Consider the following 15,695-nt stretch of genomic DNA (forward strand, 5'->3'; position numbering starts at 1 on the left):
ACGGTAACGAATTTCTAAACAGTTGTTGAACAAAATGTGTTGAGATTTAAATGACCTTTTATTTGATATGAAGAAAAAGGGGCTGGCCCCTAAAATTAGGGGACCAAAGGGCTCTAAAGTCTTTTATTTGTAGCCCTTTACTGAGGGATATTTTGTGAACGGTTATAGAAGCAAATATGTTTATCTCACAGTTATGTATCCAAGCAATGTAATGATTTTATCATGTGTTACGTAATTAGGGGTTTTTAGGGACCAAAAGTCCAGAATTTTGATCACATATATCTCAAAAAGGAAAAATATTTTGAAATGCAGTATAGAAGAAAAGATGCTCAAAATGATGTACTTTACAAAATGCAACCTTCAAAATTTGGTTCTGTGGCTCCAATAAGGAGATAAGGGACTGGCCCCTAAAACTTTTTTTTCTCAGATATCTCAGGAACGGTGACGCATTTCAAAACATTTGTTGAACAAAGCTCTTATCCCTGAAACAAAATAGTATCTGGCCCTTAGAATTTAGACCCTGTTTTTCTATTCTAAATCATGTTTAGCTGTTAAATAGCAAATTCAAGATCGAACATATCTCTCAAATTCTAAACCAGACGGAAGACCTCCTCGTTGCTCGCAACGAGATCGTGTCTAGTTTGTTCTTATTTTCGAAAAATAAGTGCAAAGAAAGTGTGTTGTAATCATACTTATCCTTGAACAATTTCTTACATTCGGTTCGTTTATGAACTTCAACAGCATTACCTTTTATGAATTCAGGTACAAGAAATTAAAGAATATATTACGGTTTGATTAATACATGCAGTTGTGTTTTTAAAACGCTTATATTCTCTTACATTTTAAACAGTAAAGTTTTTTTTTTTTTTTTTTTACAAAAATCCCCTTGCAGTAGGAGTTGAAAAGAGCAGGTAAAACATAAGAGAAAATAACAAACTATAATAAGTTATAAATTATGTTGTAGTATATAATCAAAACACGACTGTCTATGGATATGAAGGAGATACAGTAATATTGAGCTGTCCACTAGCACCACCACCTGTGTCAAGCAGAACAACGTGGAGAGGTCCACCATCAGCCACAGTGTATTTTTACAATACCGACAAAAATCCATCTATTGACAGAGGGGAGCGTCTGTCTGTGATACCAAACACAGCTTCAGGTGCATATAATCTTCGGATCACAAACCTTACCATAGGGGTTGATGTTGGAATGTTTAGCTGTGAAGTCAATACAAATCCCATTCAACAACATTTCATAAACTTAAAACTTCATAGTAAGTATATCAATTTATTTTAAGTTTGCAACATTTTTTTTTCATAACATGAACAATTTTTTTTTTAAATTCAATAGCGTCAGGTAGTAAGTTCAAAAATACGAAAAACGGAGCAAATGATTTTAACAATTGCTTGTAAACATAAACATGATTTCATTTTATAGAAATATTTTGTATTGTCACTCATAAAAAAAAATTCGGCGATTTGCTATAATGTAGACAAGCAATGGAATATCGAGCATGATTATTTGTATTTGTTAAACCTGATGCATTATAAACATTTATATTAAAAATTAGGCTTGTTTTTGCTCATAGCTCTCTGAATGCTGTACCAGTTCGGTTACTGTCTTCAATAGTTCCGTTTTCAAATATCATGTTTTCAATGTGGCAGATGTTGAATTTATTCATATACACCTAACTTCGATTCAAACCAAAACAGCATCCATATTTTCATGATGTTGATTTTAGATTCACGAAAAATATATATGGACATAAAAGGTTTACATTACGAATAGATGCATTGTGTTTAATGAAATAAATTGCGAAGACATTTGTAATGATTTTATTAAAAGCAATCAATTTAAAATTACTGTCAATTTAAAATTAATATCATTTATAAAGTCAAATTTGTTTATGTTGCTTTATTTTTGTGGTTTTAAATAAGTGAAACATTTCTTTTATAGCAAATCAATAAAGAAGAATACTGATGAACTATTTTTTTCCATATACTCTTTTTCTAATTAAAAGATAACTTTAATAATCGTGGATTTCTGCACAAAGAATAACAGAATTGGCTAAGATTAAAATCCACTTTGATAGATGGAAGGAATTAACTTTTATATTAAAAAACGTTAACTAAATTTTCAAAACTGAATTAATTTACTTTTTTAAAAACTGATTTACTTCAAAGTGATTGCAAACGTTTGTAAAAAAGTGTAAAAGAAAAATGTAAACAAAGATCATGAAGGGGAATAAACATCTTTTGAAGTGAACAAGAATTAATAACTCATGTTCATACTTCTCTCAGATTTTAGACACTACACTTCAAACATTAAAGTAAATTGTATTTTTTTTGCCAATAACACTTGTTTTAAAAACCTTAATATGAATATCAAACACGATATGAAAGCGTACTTTAATTTTTGGGTTAATACATGCTCAAATTAATTTTCTAAATACATTAATCTTTATTTTATGAAAAAGGCATGTAGATTGATATAATTGTTTTGCTTTTCAGTTCAGCAATATCTCAATCTGACAGGATCTTCAGAGTATGCATTTCTTGGAAAGGCATTCACTTGGACTTGTGCACTTTCAAAACCCAAAGAAATAAGCACAAATTATGTTTTATTTAAAAGAAACGCTATTACTGTATGTGCTGGCATTGGATATATTAACGGAGTTTGTCGAATCGACAGTTATATATCTAATTATACCTATAAATGTTTGTCGGAAAATATCTACTCTTTGAAAATACCAGCAGACAACATGACAAAAGATGAAAATAATTCACAATGGCATTGTGAATCTATCGCTAATTCCAGCTACAGAAGTTCAACCATCTTACTAAAAATTGCAAGTACGTTAAATTTTAAATTATTAAAACATTTCTAGTGTTATAAAAAGCCTAAATGGCGTTTTATTTTATTATATTTTGTTAAATCTATTTTTACAAAAACAACGAATTAATGTACCATAAACTGAATTATGATTATGTCACAGACAACAGGGGAAATTCTCAAGAAAATTCCATCTGCAATTCATGTAAAAAAAAAAACAACCCTCACACTAATTAGGGTTTTCCGTTTTCAAAGGAAGACCCTCTTGTTAATCTTCGGTTTCATTTTAGGGTCTTCCGTGTCCAACGAAAGACCCTCTTGTTATTCTATTGTTTCTTTTTATTAAGGTCTTCCGTTTCCAACGGAAGACCTTCTTGTTTTCGTTCGGTTTCTTTTTCTTCGCTATTTTTCTTTTTTTTCCAACAAATTTTGTGCACGCGATTTCTCAAAAACGACTCAACCGATTTTCATTAAACTTTCAGATATGATAGATACTGATCTAAACTTCATACGTAATTTTTTGTTTTGATGACATCATTTCCGCTTTTGAGATTTTGACGTTTAAGCGATTTTCAAAGGGTCGGCTTCCCCTGGGATCTTCTCCTTAACGATTGAAGATATTGAGTTCAAACTTTTAGGGATTGTAGTCGAAAGATTGTAGATGTGTCGTTAGGCATTCGTTTTTGTCTGACTCAAAAGGCGCTGAAGCTTGCCTGGACCCGAAAATTGAGAATAAACAAATCGTTATTTTTTCTAGTTTTCTTTGTTTATCTCTTTTCTGAAAAATATTTTGTAAAGACATGTTATTTTAATTGCGTTTAGATTTAAATTAACTTTTTATTTGATATCAAGAAAAAGGGGCCGGCCCCTCAAATTAGGGAACCAAAGGACTTTAAAGTCTTTCATCTGTAGCCCTTTACTGAGGGATATTTTGTGAAAAGTCATAAAAGCAAATACAGCAAAACTCGAATATAACGAACACGGATATAGCGAAGTTACGGCTGTAACGAATTATTATTCATGTCCTGGCAAATTTCTTATATAAACCTATAGAAAATTGATGTATTTAACAAACACGGCTATAACGAATTTACGGCTATAACGAAGTAATTTTTAGACCCCCGCTGGCAAAATTTTAACGTGTTTTATCATTTTATAAAGAATTGTTTTCATTTCAAATTTCATTGAAGAAACATGCAATTTTAAGATGCATATATAAATTACTCAAATTCAAATAGTATACCGATTTTTTTTAAAAAATTAAAATGAAATGGTTATATTTACATTTTTTGTAAATGACGGTAATACTAATTTTATAACTTACGATAGTTTAGAAAACTGTAAGCCGGAAAAACCCTTAACTATTTTATAACGAATTCGCTATAATATTTCTTACGAATTCGTTATATACGTAAAGCGAATTACAGCTATAACGAAGTTTTTTCTATGGTCCCTTGAAATTCGTTATAATCGAGTTTTGCTGTATGTTTATCTTAAAATTATGTATCTAAGCAATGTAATGATTTCATCATGTGTTACGTAATTAGGGAATTTTAGGGGCCAAAAATCCGAAATTTGATCTCCCAAATTTCAGAAAGGAAAAATAATTTGAAATGCAATATCGAAGAAAAAATGCTAAAAATTATGTACTAAATAATATGCAATCTTCATAATTTCGTTAAACAGCCCCTATAAGGAGATAAGGGATCGGCCCCTAAAACGTTCTTTACCATTTATCTCAAGAACGGTAACGAATTTCTAAACACTTGTTGAACAAAATGTGTTAGAAATTAACACTTTGTGTGCTGACTTGTTTTACGGCAACTTATGTCCCAGTACTGAGTTGTTTAAGAACATCAGCAAATTTAGTAGCATATCGTATTTAACATGAAGTTATTTTAGTAATTGTTAACTTACGCTGTTGAAATTTGTCACAAATATTGTTTGATATCAGCTCTCTCTGACTCAAATTAATCAAGATGGATTTTTACATTTATGCCCATTTTTCAGTAACATAAAATAAGTAAAATGAAGATTTTTTGATATTCAATGTTTTATTATGGGGATTACATCAAACTTCCCATAATTAAATGGAAAAAAAAATTAATACAAGTACTTTTGAGAAATTAAATCAAGAAATTGAAAAGATTTGCTGGCAAAATTTTTTGATATCAATTCAAAAAATTCAAGACATTTCAATGCATGGGTTAAATGAATGAATATCAAATGTCAACTAATGTCAATAAATTATAAATTCCGATAAAATGTGGACAGTTAAATAGTGACGTGAGTTCACCTCTCAGTGGGCTGGCCTAATAGCCTCTTATAAGCTAGAACATAGTCTTGCTTGGTGTGGTATATCGCAAAACATGGCTTTATGCACAATGCCACATTGCATTGGCTACATTCATATAAAGTCTGCCTTCCTGGCCTTTTTCTTCCTTCCACTCATCTGCACGCGTTGCTGCATAAACAAAACAGAGTCTGCAGACAGTCTTGGTCACAACAATTTTTCTTAAAAAGTGGCGACCACTAAGCCTCTCCAGGGACTTGCCAGTTGCTAGTCTGCCTGCTACTTTTGTGTGGAACTCTATTATATTTTATGTTTTTATTATGGTGGGAACCAAGAGGCATTAGGAGCCTGTTAATTATTTTGGTAACACGCTTTTAGGTAATTAAAGGTTACTTTTCATTTTAAATATTTCTTTTTGACCAAAGCCCATCTTTTGGCACTTGAATAAATGACCAAGCATGTATGATAAAGCTATATCATATACATGTAGTTAAATTTATTATTATATTATTTGTATGCATTTTAATGCGTTTGTAGGAAAACTGGTTTTGTTTATTATGAAATGGCATACCTATGTCATCGTTACATCCTTATACTTAATGATTATTTGTTTATACTCCATTATTTGATGCTATTAAAACATATTTAACTTGAACACAACCTGAAGTCAAACACATGTTGCCAGGTCAAGCCATAGATTTTCATTGTATTTATATGCTTATTCCTCCTTTCCTACTACAGATGATGTCGTGACCTTCCTTGTTCAGGCAATATAAATATAAGTCTTGACAAGGTGAACTTTAGTTGCGTCTTTGGAGTCGAAGGCTATTTAAGGAGAGAGGAATGTAGTAGTTGGGGCTATATGCTATGACAGTGGATATTGGCCTGGATAGCTCAATGGTAGGCTCCTGACAAGAGTTGCATGAATCCCAGGTTCGATTCCTTGTCCAACCATAGATTTTAATTGTATTTATATGCTCATTCCTCCTTTTGTACCACACATTAAATATCACCACCAGAGTTGCTCAGGAGCTTATGGATCAGTTTTCTTTGAAAAAGCCTATGATTTCTTCACAATTTTCCTTGTAAAGGACATAAGTATTTAAAATGATGAGGGTCAAAATGTGAAAAAATACTTTTTTCCACCATTTCAAAGTTTTCACTGCAAGCAAAGATCAATTCAAGAGTCCTAATAAATACATTCTACTTTCCACATGCATGGTTGGAAAGTGATTACAATTCATGCATTTTAAAACTGCTTATCATTAATAAACTATATTTTTGGTAAAGTTTGGTTAATGTTGAAAACATTTCAGATCAGCAGAGCACAAAATAAATGTTTATAGCAAATGCAAAATAGGAAAGTAGAATGCTGCAATGACTATCTGAAAATAGTTTGGAAACCTCTTAGAGTATCCCACGTCAATAAGAACGGACTGTGCCAGCTAGTAGCACCCACTACGAGACACCATAGATCCATGAATAGTTGTGGACTTGAATAATACATGTACACTTGGAAATGTAGATTTCCTCTCCAAGGGACCATGGCTTTATCTATGCATAAATTTTGATGGGGCTGATACACATGCAATGTCAAACCTTGAAAGAATCAAGTTAGCAGAAATATATTCACAGAATCAGTATTTATTTCAGTGAACAAATTCTTTTAATATGACCATTTATAAACTATATATCTTTAAGAAACGGACTAACACACTCTGTAAAATTGAATTTTGATTGTGATGTGACCACGACTTGATCAATAACTCGTATTAGGGACATGATGCATCCTCAGGTCAAGTTTGACCAAAGGGTTTTGAACTAGTGACCATTCGGTTACTGATATAATACTTTTGACCACTTAGCTACATGTATGTGCTCCACAACATTTGATGCTTCTTACAAGGATTTATAATGGGTAAATCTTACATATTGTATCCATCTCTATCTACCAGAAGGGCACAAACATATTAAGTGTTTGATTATCTAAATATCAAGCAAAAAATAGTGGTAGTAGAAACTTGGACAGAATATCGAAGTGGTCTGCACAAATCATGTCCTCTGACAAATATACAGACAGACAAGGTGATTCTAAAAAAAACCCAAATTCCATTTCAGGTTGGTATCATAATAAATAAAGTTCTATATCATCAGACTTTTTACATGCATTACATTGTCTTTACCCCTCCAAAATCTTTTGATACAATAAACCCAGTTTAAAGAGAGAATCATAGCCATCTTCCCCATGTGGCACATATTCGGAGTTGTCATTGAGATGAAAAAACAGTCATCAAAGACAAACACCTGTCCCTATGCATGACACTTGGAAAAAAGGGTGTTGCAGTCAGCAGGTCTGTTTTCCAGTACTTCTTGATGTTTAGTTGATGCAGAAGTCCCACCAGCATGAGAAGTGATATGAATTACTTCATATCTGTGGAATTTGTTTCATACCGTTTGTGAAACCTACTACATGTTGTCAATTGAGCAGAGCTCAAGAATTGCTGTGCATACAGATAGGTCTGTTGTGCAAGAAATTCAAAAACACTGTCATTGAAAAATGATTTAAATATTCTTGAGGTGAACCTTTGTTGATAATTGCTTGTATTTAGCCAGGAGTTTTTGCATAGTCAAGGGATGGGGGCTCCTCGTCTCCTGCCACCCAGTCTGAATCTATAAAATGTTCTCTAAGTTTTCGGTAGGTCTACTCACAAATCAAAATCGTCAAATTCAAAATCACTGTCCTCTGCTGCAAACTCATTCAAAAATGCTTCAAAATCGATGCTCCTTGCTCTTGCCATTAAATTATCTTCTGCTCAGTACACTCAGAAGATAAGTATTTACATGTACACTTGCGTGTCAAAAGTATGTCAATTTTTTTTATTTTTTCCCTATATATTTCATTGAAAACAAGACTTATTTTAAAAAAGTTTTCTGTTGTTATTTTTTGACAGATTTTGAAGAAATTTATATAGATTGAATTCGCAAATTTTGACATTCATTGAAATATTTAAATATGATGCAAAAAAGCTAGAGATTTTCTGAATTTATCAATCCAGATCTTTTCAAAATCGGTCAAGGGGTTACTTTTTAATGATTCTTTGAAAAATGTTGGTTTTCAATGAAATATATAATGAAAAGGAAAAAATTTGACATACTTTTGGCACCCGAGTGCTGTTGTTGACGTATGCATAGCAACATTCATTATAGCTACATTTTCCATGATTTCGGCTGTGTTCATACTAGGTTTAAATAATATTTTCATGAATAATAACTTTTCACTTAAAAGAGTATAAATAATAAGGACAAAAGATGAAAGAATTGTGGTTAAACTTTTATTTTAAAACACTGATAACATGTAAATAACTCGCGTTTTCTGTTTGGAGATATCTCGCGCGTTTTCGAACGTGTTTATATAATCATCATGAAGGCATATGTCGTACTTACAGCAAGGATGAAACAATCAAATGTACACACAGTCCGAAAAACATTAATCACATTGGTGTAATCAATTTTTAGCGAAAATATCGCGAATGAACAAAAACAACCTGCAACTTTCGTTTTAACCGGAAGAAATACGCAAGGTTAAGGTCAACGTTAAGAAAGTCTCCAAATTTACTCTTCTTCTTTCTCTTTTATACATTAACTTAAGTAATCTTTTACTTTTTTATCAAAATTATAGTTTTTTTCTTGATTATATATGTTATTGATTTTGTTTTCTTTGTTAGAGTTTTAGATTGACCGATTGTTTTAGAGATTAGTAATGGCGCGGAATTTCCCCATTTCCAAAATTAGATGACGAATTCAAATTCGTCTATTAAGCTAAATTCTTTTAAAAATAGGCATATATTTTTCATTTTTTAAACAGAAATCATTTATTTTCTTTAAATTTATTGATTCACAAGAAAAACACTCGACCGTTTTTATTTTAATTTAGGCTAAAGTAACTAAGTGCCGATTTCTTTCTCAAACCCAACATGCTGGGTTGCCACACGGTAACGTCGGCTATTCTATACCCAACATGTTGGGTCGCCGCACACAAAGGGTTAAAATACCTTTTATTTGATTTCAAGAAAAAGGGGCTGGCCCCTCAAATTAGGGCTCTAAATATTTTATATCTATAGACCTTTACTGAGGGATATTTTGTGAAAGTCATAAAAGCAAATATGTTTATTTTACAATTATATACCCAAGCAATGTAAGGATTTCATCATGTGTTACGTAATTAGGGGTTTTTAGGGACAAAAAAGTCTAAAATTTTGATCATCCATATCCCAGAAAGGAAAAATATTTTGAAATGCAGTATAGAAGAAAAATGCTCAAAATGATATACTTTACAACATGCAAACTTCAAAATTTGGTTCAGCGGCCCCAATAAGAGATAAGGAACCGGCCCTTAAAACGTTTTGTCTCAGATATCTCAACAATGGTGACGAATTTCTAAACACTTGTTGAACAAAATGTCTTTAAGAATTAAATAAAATTTCATTTAATAGCAAGAAGAAGGGGCTGGTCCCTGAAACTAGAGACCAAGAGGGGTCTAAATGTTTTCAACCAAAGCTCTTACAACTGTAACAAAATAGTTTCTGACCCTTAAAATGTAGACCCTGTTCTTCTATTTTAAATCATGTTTGGCTGTTAAATAGCAAAATCAAGATCGAACAGATACATCTCAAATTCTATTTTCTTGTTATTCTTCGGTTTCTTTTTAGGGTCTTCCGTTTCCAACGGAAGACCCTCTTGTTTTTCTTCGGTTTCTTTTTATTATTATTTTATTTTTTATTTTTTTTCTGACTCCTTCTCGGCTTTATATCTCAAAAAGTTTTCATCCGATTTCAATGAAATTTTTGTAAAGTAACCGTGCCTCAAAGATGTTAAAGTTCAGCATTTGCGTCACTTCCGTTCAAATGTGGCGGCCATTTTTAAATTTAAAAAAAGTGATAAAGTCCGGAAGAAATCTCCGTAAACTATAAAGATATCGCTTTGTTATTTTTACTGATGATAGATGTATCAATTCTATAATGTACTGGAGGGTTTAAAATTTTTTTCATCAATTTTGCTCAAAACCGGAAGCAGTTCCAATTTTTGAAAATTTTCATTTTTTTTGGACAAAATAAGACAATACTTTAGTCTTATAGAACTTGCCATGGTGAATTCAAATCTGAAATCTGTTTTTAAATCAGATGATGCATTACAGATATATTGGGGTTTAAAAATTGATTTTTCCGGAAATTTTGATTCCGCGTTCTTGGCTTAAAAAAATAGTTTAAAGATAAAAGTTAAATTAACTCGTACCAAAAATAATTGTTAAGTCGTACTTGAACACGTTCGGATTTTTTTTTGTTAAGTCGTTCTTGTTATCGAAAAGGTTTTTGTTAATTCGTACACAGAATCATTCGGTTTTGTTAAGTCGTACCAAGAGTTATTCGATTTTTGTTCTTTTCCTATTAGGTGATCTTGTTATTGGTTAAGAACTTTGCTTCTTACAGGAACATAATGATTTACTTTCGACATTAACGGAAGACCCACTCGTTGCAAAGCAACGAGCTTTGCTCTAGTTATTATTATACTTTTTCTTTTTTTTCTGATTGCTGTTCGGCTTCATAACCCAAAAAGTTTTTAACCGATTTTTATGAAATGTTTATAAATAATATGCAATAATAATGCCTCAAAGATGTTAAAGTTTCTATAGCAACGTCACTTCTGTTTTTACGTTACGTCATTTTTAAAATTTTCAAAAAGTTATTTTGTCCGCGGCTGTTTTCAAAAACCCTTCAAGATAGAAAGTTGAAATTTTTCGTTCTTATATATTGACCGTTTTGCCTCTGTAATAAGGCTGGAAATAAAAATCCGTCACTTCCGGTTGAAACCGGAAGTAAATCAATTTTTTCGAAAATTGGAATTTTTTGATCAAATAAAAAACGTATATGTGTTTTGTAGAGCTTAATAAGCTGACACTGAACACTGCAAGCCGTCTTTAAATCGGATGATGCATAACAGAGTTATTGGGGTTTAAAAATTGATTTTTCCGGAAATTTTGATTCCGCGTCGTTGGTTTAAAAAATAGAGTAACGTTCAAAGTAAAATTTACTCGTACCAAAAATAATTGTTAAATCGTACTTGAACACGTTCGGATTTTTTTTGTTAAGTCGTTCTTGAAATCGAAAAGATTTTTGTTAAGTCGTACTTAAAATCATTCGGATTTTGCTAAGTCGTACCAGTAATAATTCTATTTTTTAAAAATCTTTTTATTACTTCTGACATTAACGGAAGACCCACTCGTTGCTTTGCAACGAGCTTTGCTCTAGTTATTATTCCTTTTTTTTTCTTACGCATTTTTGTGCACGCCAGTTCTCGGGAACGGCTTGGCTGATTTCAATGAAACTTTCAGAACTAACACATATTGCTCTGAACCTTATGGGAATTTTTTTTATATTGATGACGTCATTTCCGTTTTAGAGATATTGACGTTTTTACGATTTTTAGAGGGTCGGCTTGTCCGGTGATTTTCTCCTAAACGAAAACAGATATTTGATTCAAATTTTCAGGGTTTGTAGACCTATGATTGATGATATGACAGAATCATTTTTGTTCTGTGTCTAAAAACACCAAAGCTCACTTGAGCTTAAACATTTGAGATAAAAAGCGTCATGACTTTTTTGTGGTTTTCTTTCAAGTTCTTTTTTCTCAAAAGTATTTTGTTAAGACTTGTAGAACAAAAAACCTTAAAAAGTCAAGATTTTTCATTTGACATCATGGATAAGGGGCTGGTCCTTTAAATGAAGTGCTGAAAGGGCTCTAAAGTATTCTAATAATATCTTTTTACTGTGAAATAGTTTGTTATATTTTATGAAGCAATTATGTTCATCGTAACGTTATGTACTTATACATGACAATTGTTTACTTCTTTGTTACGTAATTAGGGATTTTAAGGGGCCAGCAGTCAAAAATGTTGATCTCATATATCTGAAAATGGAGAGAAATTTTAAAAAGCAATGTTTTAGAAAAGATGCTCCAAATAATGTCGTTAACAATTTGCAACCATAATGTTTTTTGTTATCCGGTCCCAAAAAGGAATTATAGGGTCGGCCCCTAAAACGGTCTCTTCCAGGTATCTCGAAAACGGTGCATAATTTCTACATACTTTGTTGAACAAAATGTGTTTGAAATGACAGGAGCTGTCTTTTTACATCAAGAAAAAGGGGCTGGCCCTTCAATTAGGGGCCGATAGAGTTCAAAAGTCTTTTAATCATAACTTTTAATTGTGAAATATTTTGTAATACATTAAAGAAGCAATTATGTTCATCGTAACGTTATGTACTTAAACTTAACATTTGTTCACTCCTTTGCTACTTAATTAGGGATTTTAAGGGGCCCGCAGTCCGAAATTTTGATCATATATATCTGAAAATGGAGAGAAATTTTGAAAAGCAATGTTTTAGAAAAGATGCTCCAAATAATGTCGTTAACAATTTGCAACCATATTTTTTTGTTATCCGGTCCCTAAAAGGAGTTATAAGGTCGGCCCCTAAAACGATCTCTTCCAGATATCTCGAGAATGGTACTTAATTTCTACATACTTGTTGAACCAAATGTGTTTGAAATGAGAGGAGCTTTCTATTAACATCAAGAAAAAGGGGCTTGTCCTTCAAATAGGGGCCGATAAGGCTCTAAAGTCTTTTAATCATAATTTTTAATTGTAAAATATTTTGTAATACATTACAGAAGCATTTATGTTATTCGAAATGTTACATACATATACATGAAAATTGTTTACTCCAATGTTATGTTATAAGGGATTATAAGAGGCCAGAACGTCCCAAAATAAAAATAAAAAAATTTAAGAAGCAATATTGAACAAAATATGCCAACGAATTGTGGTTAACAATTTGTAAAAAAAAATTGTTTGTTATCCGTTCCCACGATCTCTTCCAGATAAATCAAGAACGGTAACAAACTTTTTACACAAAATATATTGAAATCAAAAGACCTCTTATTTGAGAGGAAATAAAATGGGGCTGGTCCCTCAAATTAGGGATCCAATGGGATGTATAATCCTTCATCTATTGCTCTTTTAGATCATATCTGCATTTCCTGATATGTCTCATTGATGAAGATAAAAGGCAAGGTCATTTCCTCTTCTAAAAGTCGGACGGAAGACCTCCTCGTTGCTCGCAACGAGATCGAGTCTAGTTATTATACTTTTTTTTCTGACTCCTTTTCGGCTTCATAACTCAAAAAGTTTTTAACCGATTTATATGAAACGTTCAGATATTATGTGCAATTATAATGCCTCAAATATGTTAAAGTTTATATTGCAACGTCACTTCCATTTTTACGTTACGTCATTTTTAAAAATTTCAAAAAGTCATTTTGTCCGCGGCTTTTTTCAAAAACGCTTCAAGATAAAAAGTTGGAATTTTTCGAGCATGTATATTGATCGTTTGCCTCTGTAATAAGGCTGGAAATGAAAATCCGTACCTCCGGGCGAAACCGGAAGTAAATGAAATTTTTCGAAAATTTGAATTTTTTGATCAAATAAAAAACGTATATATATTTTGTAAAGCTGAACGAGCTGAATCTAACACTGAAAATAGTTTAAAATCGGATGATGCATTACAGAGATATTGGGGTTGATTTTTCCTGAAATTTTGATTCCACGTTCTTGGTTTAAAAATTAGCATAAAGTTAAAAATTAAATTAACTCGTACCAAAAATAATGGATAAGTCGTACTTTAACACATTCGGATTTTTTTTGGTTAAGTCGTTCTTGAAATCGAAAAGGTTTTTGTTTATTCATACTTAAAATCATTCGGATTTTGTTAAGTCGTACCAAGAATTATTCGATTTTTGTTCTTTTCGTTTTAGGTGATCTTGTTATTGGTTTAAGAACTTGGCTTCTTACAGGAACATATAGTTTTACTTTACACATTAACGGAAGACCCACTCCAACGACCTTTGCTCTAGTTTCAATTAAATTATCGTCGATTCCATTGCACACAATGCTGTGCATACGAATTGAAAACATAAGTAGCTTTTCTGCAATACCTTATCTGATATATATCCGACAATATAAAAAATTAGCTTTAATTGCTTTTATCTTTATACCATTTTATTGTTTATTTGTTTTAAATTTTATTAACATCATTTGTGAGGCCAAAAACATATATTTACATTCTACTGTTTTTTCAATTAAATTCTGTGATCTTTGAATGCCTCTTTAAAAATGCAACAACTTATCACTGGGTACTCAAAAGTTAAAATGAAAAGTTTTAATATACTTTCACAAACGTTGAACGCTGTAAACTGCAACGTTACAAGCGAAAATCAAAGTTCACGCTTGTGACTGTTAATGTGGATCTTCCATAAATATTAACTTACCCATAGGATAGAATGGATTTTTAAGGTATAAATCACATTTGCAGACAAGGCAAATACAATGTAAATATAAGCATTAAATCATGATTTTATGGAATAAACAGTTTTATAACTGCAGCGATGTGTGCATAAAAATAACAATAACAAACCGTCAACTATCTTAAAAATCTTTAAACAAAAATGCAAATTCAACGGAGAGCAACACTGACTTCCAAAAAGATAGGGGTAGGATGAGGAGCGTAGGAGAAGTGAGCATCCTTTGCTGACCGGTCACACCCGCCGTGTGCTCTTTGTCGTAATCGGTAAAAAAAATCCCAGAAAAGTCTTTAGACAATTAAGTGATTAATTATGGTCTAACAATTAGTATGAAAAACGTCAGTCAGCATGCGATCCAGTGGAAGATTGTATTTGCTAACAAGGTCGTTGTATCGACCATAGAACATACGGAAATATGACTTCAAACGAGACTGTTGATAGTCCTGTTTTATCAACTTGTTTGTAAGTAGCTTGTCTCACCTTAGAAGCTGTTCATACGAAGAGCATACCATTGCGTATCGAATTAACTGAGAGACAAAAACACCATATGCAGGTGATGAAGGTATATTGCTACATAAGTAAGGGAAGTTGACGATAGAAAAATTGAAGTCATCGCGTTTATCATAAAGTTTTTTAGTTAGGTTACTATCAATGTCCATTTCCAGTAAAATATTAAACAGAGGACGCAGACTCTGTGGTATCTTTTATTTAAAGTTCACTGGGATCTATCGGGTCGACGTTAGAATGGAAATAACAATTGTTAATTGAAAGTACGTCGTCGATATACCTGAATGTTGAGTAAAAGGGGCACGGTCACGATTTTGGTCAAATTTTATTTTTCTGTTTTTATTATTTGCAATGCTTTAGGAATGCATTTCTAATGATCAAATGAAGTTTTGGTGCCAGTCGCTGACTTTTAAGCAAGATACAGGGCTCACAATTCTTCGTCATGTAAACAAGGCTCGTGCCCTGTTTTTGTTAACATAGGTCAAATATACCGGTAAAAATCTTTTTTAAGCTGGTTTGACTTATCTTATTATTCATTTTAAGCATAAATAAACTGTTCCTAACGATTAATACATTCATTTTTGGTATAAAACTTGAATTTTTAATTCAACATTCAAAATGTAAGCAAACGCTTTGTTTACATCGCGAA

The 15,695-nt window shown here is 31.9% G+C and overlaps 1 protein-coding gene across 3 annotated transcripts in view; it reads left to right on the forward strand.

Annotated features, from left to right (window-relative positions):
- LOC117681511 (neural cell adhesion molecule 1-A-like) overlaps positions 1-15,695 on the forward strand; it is a 50,629-nt gene that overhangs the window by 15,754 nt on the left and 19,180 nt on the right. For 2 of the 3 annotated variants that reach the window (XM_066076983.1, XM_066076982.1), the window contains exons 2-3: positions 965-1,276; positions 2,514-2,855. In XM_066076983.1, the coding sequence (XP_065933055.1) occupies positions 1,213-1,276; positions 2,514-2,855 (406 nt within the window). In that variant the 5' untranslated portion in view covers positions 965-1,212. The remainder of the gene's footprint in view (positions 1-964; positions 1,277-2,513; positions 2,856-15,695) is intronic. The other variant, XM_066076984.1, reaches the window with a different exon arrangement.

Source organism: Magallana gigas, chromosome 2, assembly GCF_963853765.1.
Source record: "Magallana gigas chromosome 2, xbMagGiga1.1, whole genome shotgun sequence".
NCBI classification, from domain to species: Eukaryota; Metazoa; Mollusca; class Bivalvia; order Ostreida; family Ostreidae; genus Magallana; species Magallana gigas.